Raw genomic sequence first — 14,583 nt, forward strand, 5'->3', positions numbered from 1 at the left:
GTCCACAAAGGTTTCTTTAAGGGACAGTCTTGCCTTCAGGAGAGCAAAGGCTAAAAACTGCATAATCACTTGTATTTTTTAACTTATAGTGGTTGATTTATTGAAGCCAAATAGACTGTTCTCTTTGCAAGGGAATTTTCTCCATGTTTAGTTATTTAGGCAAACTTTCTCTGACTACGAAAAATACATTTTATTTTTTATTTTCCTTGCTCATAGTTGGGTATTTTTTGCATAGTGAAATTTAATCTCCCTCACTCGGCTCAGGGGGGAAATTCAAAGTGCAACTACGCTTACAAAGTGAACAGCCTAATTACCTTTAGTAGATCAACTCCTTAGTGATTTTGTCTAGAAAACCTGTTGTCTGGAGATACTTATAAGAAAAGAAAATAGTCTACCCTTCAAAAAAATATGTCCACATTTTACATCAGGCTCTGAGTATTCTGGACCACTTACCATCTCACAATTCACTGCTCCATTTAACAGATAAGTTAACCCTGCTTTTCAAAAAGCCCTTTCAGTTTGCTGAACTGCTTAGACATATCCCCAAGCTCTAAAGAGTACTGACAACATGCATGTGTGCACTGCAGGAGCAGTTTCTGTCTGCTGATCTTAGAATTATAGGATGGCTCAAGGGAAGGAGACTTTAACATTAGCATACAGCTCATTCCTATATTCGAAGAGTTCCTGGAGCGTGTAAAAAAACATTCCTTTAAAAATTGTGTTTTTAAGCAATCAGGCAGACAGAAGACAAACATCAGGAAGCAGGCAGGACTGAATAGGTGGGTTAAGGTGACGTCACCAAAGTGCATTAGCAGTTTCAGAGCTTAAATAATACCATAATACAATTGATTGTGATGTTATCTGGGGTGTTATTTCTGTATCCCTTATAACAAATACATTAAATAATAAATAGGTATGTGTCCAGTGCTAAGAGTGTATAAGAAATCATTCTAGCACAAACTCTTCCTAACAAATGGAAAGATCAGCTTACAGACAGCAGACAAAGTGCAAAGCATGTAATGAAAGTAAAACCCACAGGAGCTGAAATTATTTATGAAGAACTGTCATGCTGGCACAGCTCTAAATGTTTTCTCTGTTTCCTCTTGAAAGAATGCAGTTACTTATATCTTCTCTTCAATGGCACCTGTAAGGCTACATGCCCTGATGGTTACTATGAAGATCTTGATGCTGGAAGATGTGTTTCGTGCCACATCAGCTGTGAAACATGCTCAGGGCCAGCCGACGATGACTGTGAGACGTGTCCTCCTGCCAGCTCCAAGCTGTACCAAGGCAGGTGTCTGACCAGCTGTCCCACTGGAACTTTTTATAACAGCAAAGTCAAGGAATGTCAAGGTATGAGAGATCCTATTGTTAATTTTCATGTTATTATTTGCATAAGATACTGTAAGTGCCATTCTGGGATTTTCATAATATAAGTGGTCTGTTAAATTAGAAAATAAAAAAATCTAGCACCAAAGATACTAATGGAAGATTGAGGAATTAAATGAGATTTGCTGCCGCCTGAATACCGTTGAATTACCAGTGAATGTGACAAGAAGAAAGAAGCAAGCCGCGCAAATCTATAATCCCACAATCTGGTGATGGAGAACCCACTGCTATTAACCTAGTCCCTTAATGGACATATGTGAAATAGATTAAATCAAACAATCCTGAATGATAATCAGCACCGTGTATCAAATAGAATAATTCATACTGTTATACAAACAATTTTTTGTTCGGTGAAACAAAGTGCAAATGATGTTGAAAGAGGGCAAAAAAGCAAACAAAAAATGTGTACCAGTACAGTAAAAAAAGTGCTTAGTGCAAAAAAAATTAAAATAATGTTCATAATCATAAGTAAAGTGCATACATCAAAAAAATTGTATGTATTCCAAATCTTTAAAGTCCATTTTGCAATACCAGAAGAAATTCAATAAATAAATAATCAGAAATCAATGTCTTAATTGTGCAACAAAACACCCAGTATTTTCCTTCACCATTTGTCCAAAACAGACTCACCAGAAGCAATGGCTGGTCAAAACGGACTCATCAGAAACAATGGCTGGTCAAATTATAAACCAGCAGAAGTGCTCTGTGTAATACTGTATATCAAGTAGATAGACTCTTTACTCTGCTGATCATGATGTACCCTCTTGTTAGTTAGTCTCCCGAGTTTAGACAGTCGTACATAGAAATTTCAGGGGAAAGGAAGAAAAATCTCCATAGCATAATTCCGTTAAAATGCTAATTTATTAAAAAAAACTTGGAAGAACACTCACAAAAGATTTGGAATACATATGAATTGTTTGATGTATACACTTTACTTATGAACATTATTTTTTATTTTTTGCACTAAGCACTTCTTTGTTTACTGTGCTGGCACACAGTTTTTCTTTTCCATTTTTTTCAACAGCACAAAAAAATGTATGAATTATTTTATTTGAGACACAATGTTGATTATCATACAGGATTGTTTGATTTAATCTATTTCACATATGTAAGGGACCCGGTTAATAGCAGTGGGTTCACTATCACCAGATTGTGGGATTATAGTATTGCGCGGCTTGCTTCTTTTTTCTTGTTAAATTTGATTATTACATGTTACCTTTGTTATATACTGTATATATATATATATATATATATATATATATATATATATATATATATATATATATATATATATATATATATGTAGCACTATCCCCGAAGGAGCTGCTGGTTTAGATTTGGGCCTGCCGTTACCTTACCGCTCCATGCACTCGTCTCGTCTCAGTGGTACTCCTTGAAGAGTTATCCATAAGAAATGTCTGCACCAACACGAAGCCTCTTTCAAGGGTTTTATTGAACAAAAGTTCTCCAACAGTGGGGTAGAGGGATGGGGAGACTCAGGTATTTTTGCTTTGCGGATCATGGGTACAAACTTAGATTCAGAGGATTAATTTGGTTTCACGCTGGATTTCAGCAACCACCATATAGGCCCACTCTCACCGGCCTAGCAACTGGTGCAAAGCTCGCTAAAGTCTCTGCCACAGACTTGGTAAGTTTGTCGGGCCGTCTCACGATCTTCTGCCACAAGATCATGCGACTACTTACGCACTTTGTAGAAATTTCAATAGAGTACACGACTCACAGTGCCAAGAATCTTTCAGCCAATCCGGCAGCACAGTGAGGTAAAACTGACAGGATAAGTCCTTGAAATGAATCCCAGTGGTTCAGCTCCCTTGGCATAGGCAAGACAGTGAAGGACCATCCCTGGACTAGTAGGCCTCAGCAATCTCCAGGCCTACTCTCAGTTATGAAGCATTGGGCCAGCCGGCCCAGAGACCACAAAACAGCTCATGCATCACCTGAGGCCAGGAGGGCCATCAGGTCAGGATCGGAAGATCCCGCCAAACCGGTGTCCGTTACTTAAGTACCCTCCCCCAGAATTCACAGCGGGTTGACCACACCCCCTGGGCTGCTTCTGGAAAGAGGTACCCAATGCATCCAGCCTGTTGCCTTTCCAACCATGACCTGCGGTGACAGCGACACCCACCATCAAGGGGAAAATCATGCAACCCAGCTGAACTGAAACAGAACCGTAAATTTAACATAATCCTTCTGAGCCAAACTACCTCTCCGACAACTATAATTTAACACATAGCGCCTACTCATTGGGAGCACGGCGCTACATATAGGAGAAAAGTACAGTACAGTAAAGTAAATTTGCTACAAGGACAAGTTTAAAGAACTGTAGTCTGCTCACATAAGTTGTAATAAAAACATTTTTGCCATTCTGACGCTTCCCTCCAACCAGTATTCATATTATTTTTTTATATACTGTGATTCTGTACTTGCCAAACATGCTGCAGAAATATCCCTCTGCTGAGTCTGGCTGCAACCATTTTAACTGTGGGCAGCTGAAGCCTACTGCCTGTTCACTTCCTGGATTTACACAGATACAGAGGCACACCTCCAGCCATGCAGCTCTCATTGACCCTCTTATGACTCATTCCCACTCCCTTCCTGGAAAACTCTCACGAGAGTTAGAAAGAGAGCTGTGCATGATGTCATAAGCCTATTTACCATACAAGAATTAGGAAGTGTGCTGTATAAGGTATTTACTGGCAGAAAATAAAGTTTTACTATCCAAAATTAATACAATAAGGGCAGAAGATTTAACTAATGGAAAGATAAAAAAATTACTGAAGGTCCGCTTTAATCCCCTGGAGTAGTAACTGATTACTGATAGACTTAGGCCGCTTTCCCGTTTGCGGATGAAAAAGGGACATACATTGGTCCCTATAAGATTGCGGGTGTCAGCGGATGAAAATCCGCTGACACCTGATCTTGTCCGCCTCCACAAAGATCCGATTTTGCAGACGGAAGAAAACCCTATTTTTCCTTCCATCTGCAGATCGGATGGGATGAACACGGACATACGGTCTGTGTTCATCCGATCCCCCCATAGGGGAGAGCGGAGAAAAGACAGGGCGGTCCCTGCACAGTGTGCGGAGACCGCCCTGTCATCCGCCGGCTCAGCGGGGATCAACGGAGCGATCCCCGCTGAGCATACGGAGCATACAGAGGCGGATCATTACTGATCCGCCCCCTGTGAAAGGGGCCTTAGCCTGTATGGCTAAGGCCCCTTTCACAGGGGGCGGATCAGTAATGATGGTGGAATGCAGAAGCATCTTGAAGGTATCGGTCACACAATTATGTGACCATGCAAGATTGTTGGCTACTTGTAGCTTACTCCATAGCCAGCCATTTGTCTCATCTTTTTATTCAGCAATTACAACACCTAGTGATTTTTTTCTAACAATTATAGTATTAAATATTTTCTGGCACCTGCCAGCAAATAGTTGATGACAACTTAAAGCTCACAAACAAAGACTACCAATGGGGAGGTTATTTATGAAATTAGCAGGCTTGTGTGCAGGATCATAAATTGGACCCTTATGCCGCATACACACGACCGTTTTTCGGGATGTAATTTTTTTTTTATTATGTCATTAAAAACGATTGCGTGTGGGCTCCAGAGCATTTTTCACGACGTAAAAAATGGCCATTAAAAATTTAGAACATGCTCGTTTTTAACACCATAAAAAATGGTTGTGTGTGGGCTTTAACGACGTGAAAAAAACGAGCATGCTCAGAAGCAAGTTATGAGACAGGAGCGCTCATTCTGGTAAAACTAGCGTTCGTAATGGAGATAGCACATTCATCACGCTGTAACAGACTGAAAAGCGCGAATCGTCTTTTACTAACACGAAATCAGCAAAAGCAGCCCCAAGGGTGGCGCCATCCGAATGGAACTTCCCCTTTATAGTGTCGTCGTATGTGTTGTACGTCACCGCGCTTTGCTAGAGCATTTTTTTTCACGATCGTGTGTAGACAAGGATGGTTTAACAATAATCGGCATTAGAACTAGTGAAGGAGAAAATTGGCCAGTGTTTATATTGAGCCTTTCTATGAGTGGCTTAAAGGGGTGCGTCTGAGATGATGTACATAGTGTAGATGGCATGAGGTATGACTTTGTGCCCCATCTAATTCCAAGACCAGCCAACACTGGAGAGGTTCGAATGGTGCAGTGGGGAGGTAGTGAGCAGGGTTGGCAACTTCCAATACCTTTTTTTTACTGATAACTGAAACCTAGAAAATTTGTTGACAAGCTATTTTCTTTTACTAAAAACTGTCATTAACAATTAAAAACTAAGACAAACTAAGACAATTGACATTTAATCAATATGTAAACATTAACAATATCCATAACAAGTAATCTGCCAGGCTTTGCAAAATACAAACAGTCAGTGTTATAAAAATGCGAACGTTACTAAGATTATGAAAGGCCTGGGAAAATTTAGAATGGGGAAGAAAATGCTGCTTTGTGTGTAGCATGCTCTGGCAAACAGTTGCTATAGTCAGAGCCTGAGAATAGTCACTGTATACATTACATGCCTATCTATGCCTTTAATCGTCAAAATATTTGTAATTATTGTGCCAAAATTGAGAATCTCATAGACACACACATAACCCTCAGAACAGAATCATTTAAAAATAAAATCAATACATGTATCATTAATCATCATCATCAAGTATTATCATTAATACAGTTATACATTTAATTACATTTGCTTTTCTGCAATGCCGATAGATCCAATAGAGAGCCAAACCCTAGCAGAAATCCCCCAGATGAAGAAAGTTGAGATAATGAAATACTTAGGAATATTTATAACAAGTGATCCCAATAAATACATAAAGTATAATTTAGTACCCCTCCTGTCTAAATTCAAAAAGAAAATCCAAATCTGGCGGTACCTACCCTTGTCAGTGGCGGGGAGATGCAATTTGATTAAAATGCTGTGGATGCCCCAATTATTGTACATATTGCATAATTCACCAATATGGATACATAAGAAATGGTTTAGGAAAATAGATACATTGTTCAGAGAACTAATCTGGAAAGGGGGTCAATCTAGAATCAAGTTGCAAACACTGCAATTACCTATACGAGAGGGAGGAATGGCAGTACCTCACCCACAATGCTACTTTCTGGCAGCACAGCTGCAGCATATAGGGGTGAGAATTGAATCAGGAGGGGATACAAATGTGGGATTGATGTGTTTAGGGGCACCCCATGAGACAGCGGTGGAGGTATTGGAGGCCAATTCCTTTAATAATAGAATCCCAACGGTTAAGATGGCCCTTAAAGTGTGGAAAGCAGTAAAGATACTAGGAGGACAGGAGGGAATGACAGAATACGCACCTCTTTGGGATAATAGAAACCTTCAGGAACTGGAGTCAGTTGGGAAAATCAATGAATGGGCAGCTAAGGGGATCATAAGATTGGCACAGCTATATGAAGGAAGAACTATAAAAACATTCGCCGCAATTAGAAAGGAATATGATGTACCTAAACATACATTCTATAGATACCTCCAAATCAGACACGCACTAGATGCTCAGTTTAATAGAGTAGGGCCAATATGGGTTAAGATCTTTATCCTTCAGAAACTGAATAACTGGAGTAAGACGAAGGGATTTATCTCCGAGGTCTACTCATACATATGTAAGGAGAGCATTGAAGGCCCAGAAAAACTTAAAAGCAGAGTAAAATGGGAAGAAGACCTAGGGATTATAACAGAGGATCAATGGAGGAAGGTATTGGAAAGAGGACATTCGGTTACAGTCTCGCCAGCACAGAGATTTTCCTTCCTGATGCTGATACATAGGACATATTACACACCTAAGAGATTATTTAACTTTGGACTGAGAGCGGATGCAGGATGCCCCAGGTGCCACGATACAGGAGATTTATTGCATATGATATGGAAGTGCCCGAAACTGTTCAGGTATTGGAGGGGGATACTGGACACCATCAATAAGATATATAAATTAAAGCTGGAGATGAACCCCAGATTATGTATCCTGGGCCTAGGGGAAGAAATAAGTAGAATGACCAGCACATCAAAAGTAGTGTTGAGATGCTGTTTTCAGGCAAGAAAGCTAATAGCTCAGAGGTGGCAAGCAGTGAACCCTCCATCAGTAAAGGAATGGATTAACGTAGTTACAGAGACAATTTGGAAGGAGAAGGTGGTTTATACCAAGAGAGGGAATATCAGGGAGTTTGGTAAAATGTGGAACCCTTGGTTGGAAGAAATGAGATACCCCGTGTGAAAGAAAACCCAATAAAGCGGATGGTCAGAGTAGGGAGGGGGGAGGGGAGGGAGGGAAAAGGGTAAAATAAAAGGGGGAATATTGAAGATATGTATGAAATAAGTGAAACAGAAATGGTAAAAAGATATATGATTGTAACCATTTATTGTTTTTAAAAGATGATGAAAATTAATAAAGAATATGAAATTGAAAAAAAAAAAAACATTTGCTTTTCTGCACATAGAATAATATCCCTTTGTCTGTCTGAAGCTGGCCATAAATGGTCCAGTTTCTTTTTCTTTCAGCCAGATGCCTGAAAGGAAAAAGTGGAAGTGATTCCCCCGTTAACACAGCAGGGCTTCCCCGTTGTCAGAATACATTGATCAAACTTTTCCAATGAGAAATTGATTGATAGAACAGAAATGTCCATACATGGATCGCAATTTGTCCGGTTGCTGCCCAACCGGCTTTAGCCTACTTTAAGGAGGAACTTCTATGTAACATAAAACATGTTTAAATGCAGAAGTCAGTGTATTAAGTGCAGAAGTCAATATGAGAGTGGGGGGGGGGGGGAGAAGAGAAAGAGAGAGGGGGATGAGAGAGAGGAGAGTGAGAGAGAGAGAAAGGGGAGAGGGGGGAGGAGGGGGTGAGAGAGTGAAGGGTGAAGAAGAGCAAGAAGAGGGAGAGAGAGGAGAGAGAGAGGGGTAAGAGAGAGAGAGGTGCGCAAAATAGGGGAGAGAACAGGGTGAGAGGGAGGAAGAAAAAAGGATAGAGAGGGGTAGGAGTGTAGGGGGGCGGCAGAGGGGGATGAGAGAGAGAGAGAGAGAGAGAGAGAGAGAGAGAGAGAGAGGGGGGATTAAATAAAGGGGAGGGTGAGAGAATAAGAGGGGAAGAGGGAGAGAGGGGGGAGAAGGAGAGAAAGAAAAGGGGAGATAAGGCAAATAGGTAGAAGAAATAGAGGGAGAGAGAAGGGGGAGAAAGGAAAGGGGTGTAGGAGAGAGAGGGAGAAGAGAGGGAGAAATGGGGGGGAGAAGGAGAGAAAGGGGATAAGGGAGGGGCTGGGATGACAGTGGTTACAGTATGGGAGGTGAAACAGATACAACCCGACTCAAGGGCAAGCTGGCTTCTCTGCCCAGATGTGCTCCTGGACCAGCCCCACTCTCCGAGCCTGGCATTGCAGTTTATCATTTAGCCATCTCTGGAACTACACATGTACAATTAAAAGCTGGCAAGGAGCTTATCTTTTTACAGGCACTTTTTTCCTGTCCTGGACAATTGCAGACAGGAGAAAAATGCCTGTTTTTTTACAAACCGTACATAATTTTATGGATGGTTGACAACACTGGTGGTGCGGTGCTATCTGTAGACGTTCTTTGTTCTGATTGCACATAGTGACAGTATCTCTTCAAAGACTGCAAACCTGGCTACCAACAGTATTGTGGGCTTCAAATGATTAAAGACTGTAGGAGGGTCTATTGTTTTCAGTCAATTAGGGCCTGTATTGTAAATTTATGGTGCTTAACCGTATGTATTTGTTCCCAATGTAACACATTGGGATGGAGCAGGGTACTTTTTTAATTGAGCTCACTGTTGCCCTTTATTAAAATATTATGACAGGTACATCATTGTCCATGTTCTGAATCCATGCCTTAATCCCTTTCTTCTGCCACAAACTAACATAGCAGCACGTTCTTCCAGCTCCTGACTCTTTCAGTGTAGGCCTGGTTCTTTTGGTCTAGAGAAATTGAATGGGTGGAATGGAATGTTATTCAAAAGGAAACATAAGCAGTGTCGGAGAAATGTCTGCTAACTGGCATTGGCATCAAATCTAAGAATATCAAGTTCCTGCTCAGTGGTGAAGAGTTTAGTTTGAATGACTCAACCGACACACTTCATACGACAGAGGTTAAGAATCTGGATACAGAGATTGTTACAGCAATAAATTTATCCCCAGACAAATCTCTGTAACAAAGTTGACCAAGTTTCTGGCACCAAACTCCGTCACACTGATAGTCTAAGCTAGGGCAAGGTTATACAACTTGGAGCCTTAGAGCATTAGGAGCAGTTGGGCGTTTTTTTCAGCTGCCCCTGAACTCTCCTCTGTTATCTTATCAGTACATGTACACTGAGTCGTTTATAGTCGTTTCCAGGCAGTTAAGTTTAGAAAGGTTTTTTGGAAAGCAAAAAAATGCGTTCAGGACGGATGTTCTTAGGCATTTGAAGCGCCAAATGCCTATAACAGCCTGTAAAAGCGGAAAACTGTGTTTAGCCTTGTTTCGTTTATAGGTGTTTTTAACGGAGATATATTTCTGACCATTTTTAATGCAAAAAATGCTTCTAAACTCAAACGCGGCATTTACACGTGGGGCTATGGACGGTTTTTATACTTCAGGAGAGGTTTCAAAAATGTCCCGTGCACCTTATGCTTTGTACATACGATCGGAATTTCCGATGAAAAAAGTCTGACGGACTTTTTTCATCGGATATCCCGACCGTGTGTGGGACATGGTTTATTTTTTTCCGACGGAAATTCCGATTGTCTGTGTGAAACTCCGACGGAGAAAAAAACACGCATGCTCAGAATCAAGTCGACCCATGCTCGGAAGCATTGAACTTAATTTTTCTCAGCTCGTCGTAGTGTTTTACGTCACCACGTTTTGGACGGTCGGAATTTGGTCTGACAGTGTGTATGTAAGACAGCTTGAACGGAATTCCGACGGAAAATTCCATCGAAAATTCCGATCGTGTGTACAGGGCATTAGTGACCTCTGTTCTTATAACATAAGTGGCTTGGAGAGCTAGGGGTGGAGACTGCGATGGGAAGTGTTACTCTGATGTTCTGTTGCCTCCAAGATTGGAAGTAAAGATAAATCTCCCCAGTGGGATGTAGGCAACAAAAAATTACCCTTCCCCATTCTATTTAAAACTAAAGAAAATGGCTTTACAAACCCAAACATAGATACAGTGCCTTGAAAAAGTATTCATATCCCTTGAAATTTTCCACATTTTGCATGTTACAACCAAAAACACAAATGTATTTGATATATGTGATATACTGACACAAAGTGGCACATAATTGTGAAGTGGAAGGAAGTGGAAGGAAAATTATAAATGTTTTTTTTTACAAAAAAATATCTGAAAAGTTTGGCGTGCATTTGTATTTAGCCCCCTGTTCTCTGATACCCCTAACTAAAATCTAGTGGAACCAATTGCCTTCAGAAGTCACCTAATAATTAAATAGGGTCCACCTGTGTGTAATTTAATCTCAGTATAAATACAGCTGTTCTCTGAAGCCCTCATAGGTTTGTTAGAGAACCTTCGTGAACAAACAGTATCACGAAGGCCAATGAACACACCAGTTTAAAGCATGGTTAGGTTATAAAAAAATATCCCAAGCTTTGAACATCTCACAGAGCACTGTCCAAACCATCATCCGAAAATGGAAAGAGTGTGGCACAATTGCAAACCTACCAAGACATGGCCGTCCACCTAAACTGACAGGCCAGGCAAGGAGAACATTAATCAGAGAAGCAGCCAGGAGGCCCATGGTAACTCTGGAGGAGCTGCAGAGATTCACAGCTCAGGTGGGAGAATCTGTCTATAGTATTAGTCATGCACTCCACAAATCTGACCTTTATGGAAGAGTGGCAAGAAGAAAGCAATTGTTAAAAAGAAAGCCATAGGAAGTCCTGTTTGCAGTTTGTAAGAAGCCATGTGGAGAACACAGCAAACATGTGGAAGAATATGCTCTGGTCAAAATGTTTCTTTTTGGCCTAAAAGCAAAATGCTATGTGTGGTGGAAAACGAACACTGCACATCACCCTTAAAACACCATCCCCACTGTGAAACATGGTGGTGGCAGTATCATGTTGTGGGGATGATTTTCATTCAGCAGGGACAGGGAAGCTGGTCAGCATTGATGGGAAGATGGATGGATGCAAATACAGGACAATCTTAGAAGAAAACTTGTTAGACTGGGGCGGAGGTTCACCTTCCACTTCACAATTTATGTGCCACTTTGTGTTGGTCTATCACATAAAATCCCAATAAAATACATTTATGTTTTTGGTTGTAACATGACAAAATGTGGAAAACTTCAAGGGGTATGAAAACTTTTTCAAGGCACTGTACTTACCTGGATGGCTGCAGCATCGATCTAATGCTGCAGCTGTCCCTCCCTGGCTCTACACCGAGAACTGAATAATCAAAAAACACTGATCAGTCAGTTTTCGGATCTGATGTGAGCACAAAGTGGTGACTGTCAGTCGCCAGCTCTGTGCTCTTTCCCTCCAGCGCTCACTGGAGCACCAGGCTGTGCAGGGTCGGGAGCGGCTGGCTCAGTCTCTAAGTAGTGCACTGAGAGGCGGAGCCAGCTGCCTGTCAGGCATCTAGGCAGATCCTGACATTATCGTCGGGATTCATGCAGAGCCTGGACCAGCTCTGTAACATCACCTGACAGCGGGCTTTAGCCTGCTGTCAGCTGAATCTGGGTCACAGGAGTGCAGAACTAAGTGCACTCATGTGACCTACGGGAGAAGTAAGGTGAAAAAGGCTTTGACCCTACTTCTCCCATAATGCTCTAAGTATACCTGGCAGTAACACAATAGTGGAGGCTCGTTGAACTCTTAAACCCAGAGTGTACTTAAATTGGCTTAACCACTTAAGGACCCCTTCACGCCAATATACGTCAGCAGAATGGCACGGCTGGGCACAAGCACGTACCTGTATGTCCTCTTTAAGAGCCCAGCCGTGGGGTCGTGAGCGTGCTGCCGGCGGGGCGCTCGTGACCCGGTCCGAAGTTCCGTGACCACGCCCGCGGGACCTGCGGGCCCGATCGCCACCAGTGTCCCGCGATCGGTCACAGGAGCTGAAGAACGGGGAGAGGTGTGTGTAAACACACCTTCCCCGTTCTTCATTGTGGCAATGTCAGTGATCGTCTGTTCCCTGATATAGGGAAAGACGATCACTGATGTCACAGGTCCAGCCCCGCCTCCTACAGTTAGAAACACATATGAGGTCACACTTAACCCCTTCAGCGCCCCCCAGTGGTTAAGTCCTAAACTGCAATTGTCATTTTCACAGTAATCAGTGCATTTTTATAGCACTTTTCGCTGTGAAAATTACAATGGTCCCAAAAATGTTTTAAAATGTGTCCGCCATAATGTCGCAGTCACGAAAAAATCACTGATCGCCGCCATTAGTAGTAAAAAAAAATTATTAATAAAAATTCCATAAAACTATTCCCTATTTTGTAAACGCTATACATTTTGCGCAAACCAATCGATAAATGCTTATTGCAATTTTTTTTACCAAAAATAGGTAGAAGAATACGTATCGACCTAAACTGAGGAAAAAAAAAAATTTTATATCTTTTTTGGGGATATTTATTATAGCAAAAAGTAAAAAATATTGAATTTTTTTCAAAATTGTCGCTCTATTTTTGTTTATAGTGCAAAAAATAAAAAGCGCAGAGGTGATCAAATACCACCAAAAGAAAGCTCTATTTGTGAAAAAAAGGACGTCAATTTTGTTTGGGAGCCACGTCGCACGACCGCGCAATTGTCAGTTAAAGCGACGCAGTGGTGAATCGCAAAAAGGGTCAAGGTCCTTAACCTGCATAATGGTCCGGGTCTTAAGTGGTTAAAAGAATCACATCTAAACAATATACAAAACTCTGTTAGGAACATCTCCTTGGGCAGGTGTCTTACACCTATTAGTACTAAGCTTATTAGGCTTATTCTTCAAACCAGTGCACAGAGCAGTAATGGTATATGTAAATCTCCAAAAAGCTCTAAGCTCTCTAGAAATAAAATGGTGCCCTATGTGCTGCTTTTAGAAGGAAACTTACCACAAGTGTATTTTTTCTATTCCAAAATTATACTTTGAATATAAAGTGCTTTCTGGGGACCATGCTTTAAAAAAATGCAATTTATGTTCTAAAAAGAATGCCAATGGAAGCCAAAAGGGGCTTTTTAATTATGATAATGACAATTAGTGAATGTGTAACAAAACAACTCACTGGCTTTCTATTCCCAGGCTCCTGCAATGATATTTAGGTGGTACTATTACAGATTTACATGAAGATAATTAATTCCGCATTTGTAATGAGATGCACATAATTGTGGCATTGCGTTTTATTACATTTTAACTGTGGATATATAAAATTCAAGACACCTACCATGTGTTATTTTTTCTAACAACTCTCTGAAGTCAACAGACATTTTTTCAAAGGAATATGCTACTTCATAGAACTGGAATTAGTTCATGAGTATATCTAATAATCATGTAATTAAAAAGTTTAAATCCACCCGTGGCTATATCCAGTTGAGTTTTTCACTTTGAGCAACTATCATGTGTTAAATTATAGAATGCTTTGAGACAAGTGAGCAGAAAGTAAAATACACGTTGATTAAATGTGCACAATTATATGTAATATTTATTCAAGAAATGCATTTTTTTTTAAAGAAAGATATTTTTGCTATTTTCTACCAACAAAAAGTAGTATTGGATTGAGATCTACAGTATGTGGTACATTTACTTGTAAAGGTAATTTAAACAACTTTCAGAGACCTAAGATGAGCCCAGAACCTTACTCTGTAATCACCATTTCTTTACTAGGAGAGTTAAAGTGCTCTGCTTATCCTCTGATTACTTATGATCATAGACATTTAGGGGGTGAGATCAGCTTAAATGAACCCATGCCACTTATTTCAGTGAGACATAAGACATTCTACTGTGTTGATATGTAAAAGGTCAATGCTTCTAGGACCAAGGCTGAACCAAATGGCATTAAAATGTAAAGCACTTTAACCAGTCTACAACAATTTCCTATTTTCCAAGTTCAGAATCTACGCAAGTAAATCTTAATTTTTTTTTACCTCTCTATCTTTTCCATAAATCTATCATGAAACAGTTTGTATACCATCTAATATGGTGCTGAAATGC

At 40.6% G+C, this 14,583-nt stretch overlaps 1 protein-coding gene across 1 annotated transcript in view; it reads left to right on the forward strand.

Annotated features, from left to right (window-relative positions):
• The window catches only part of LOC120931412 (proprotein convertase subtilisin/kexin type 5-like), a 113,216-nt gene that overhangs the window by 34,660 nt on the left and 63,973 nt on the right, over positions 1 to 14,583 (forward strand). Inside the window, exon 10 of the mRNA XM_040342823.1 lies at positions 1,111 to 1,353. Within this exon, the coding sequence (XP_040198757.1) occupies positions 1,111 to 1,353 (243 nt within the window). The remainder of the gene's footprint in view (positions 1 to 1,110; positions 1,354 to 14,583) is intronic.

Source organism: Rana temporaria, chromosome 3, assembly GCF_905171775.1.
Source record: "Rana temporaria chromosome 3, aRanTem1.1, whole genome shotgun sequence".
Lineage (NCBI taxonomy): Eukaryota > Metazoa > Chordata > Amphibia > Anura > Ranidae > Rana > Rana temporaria.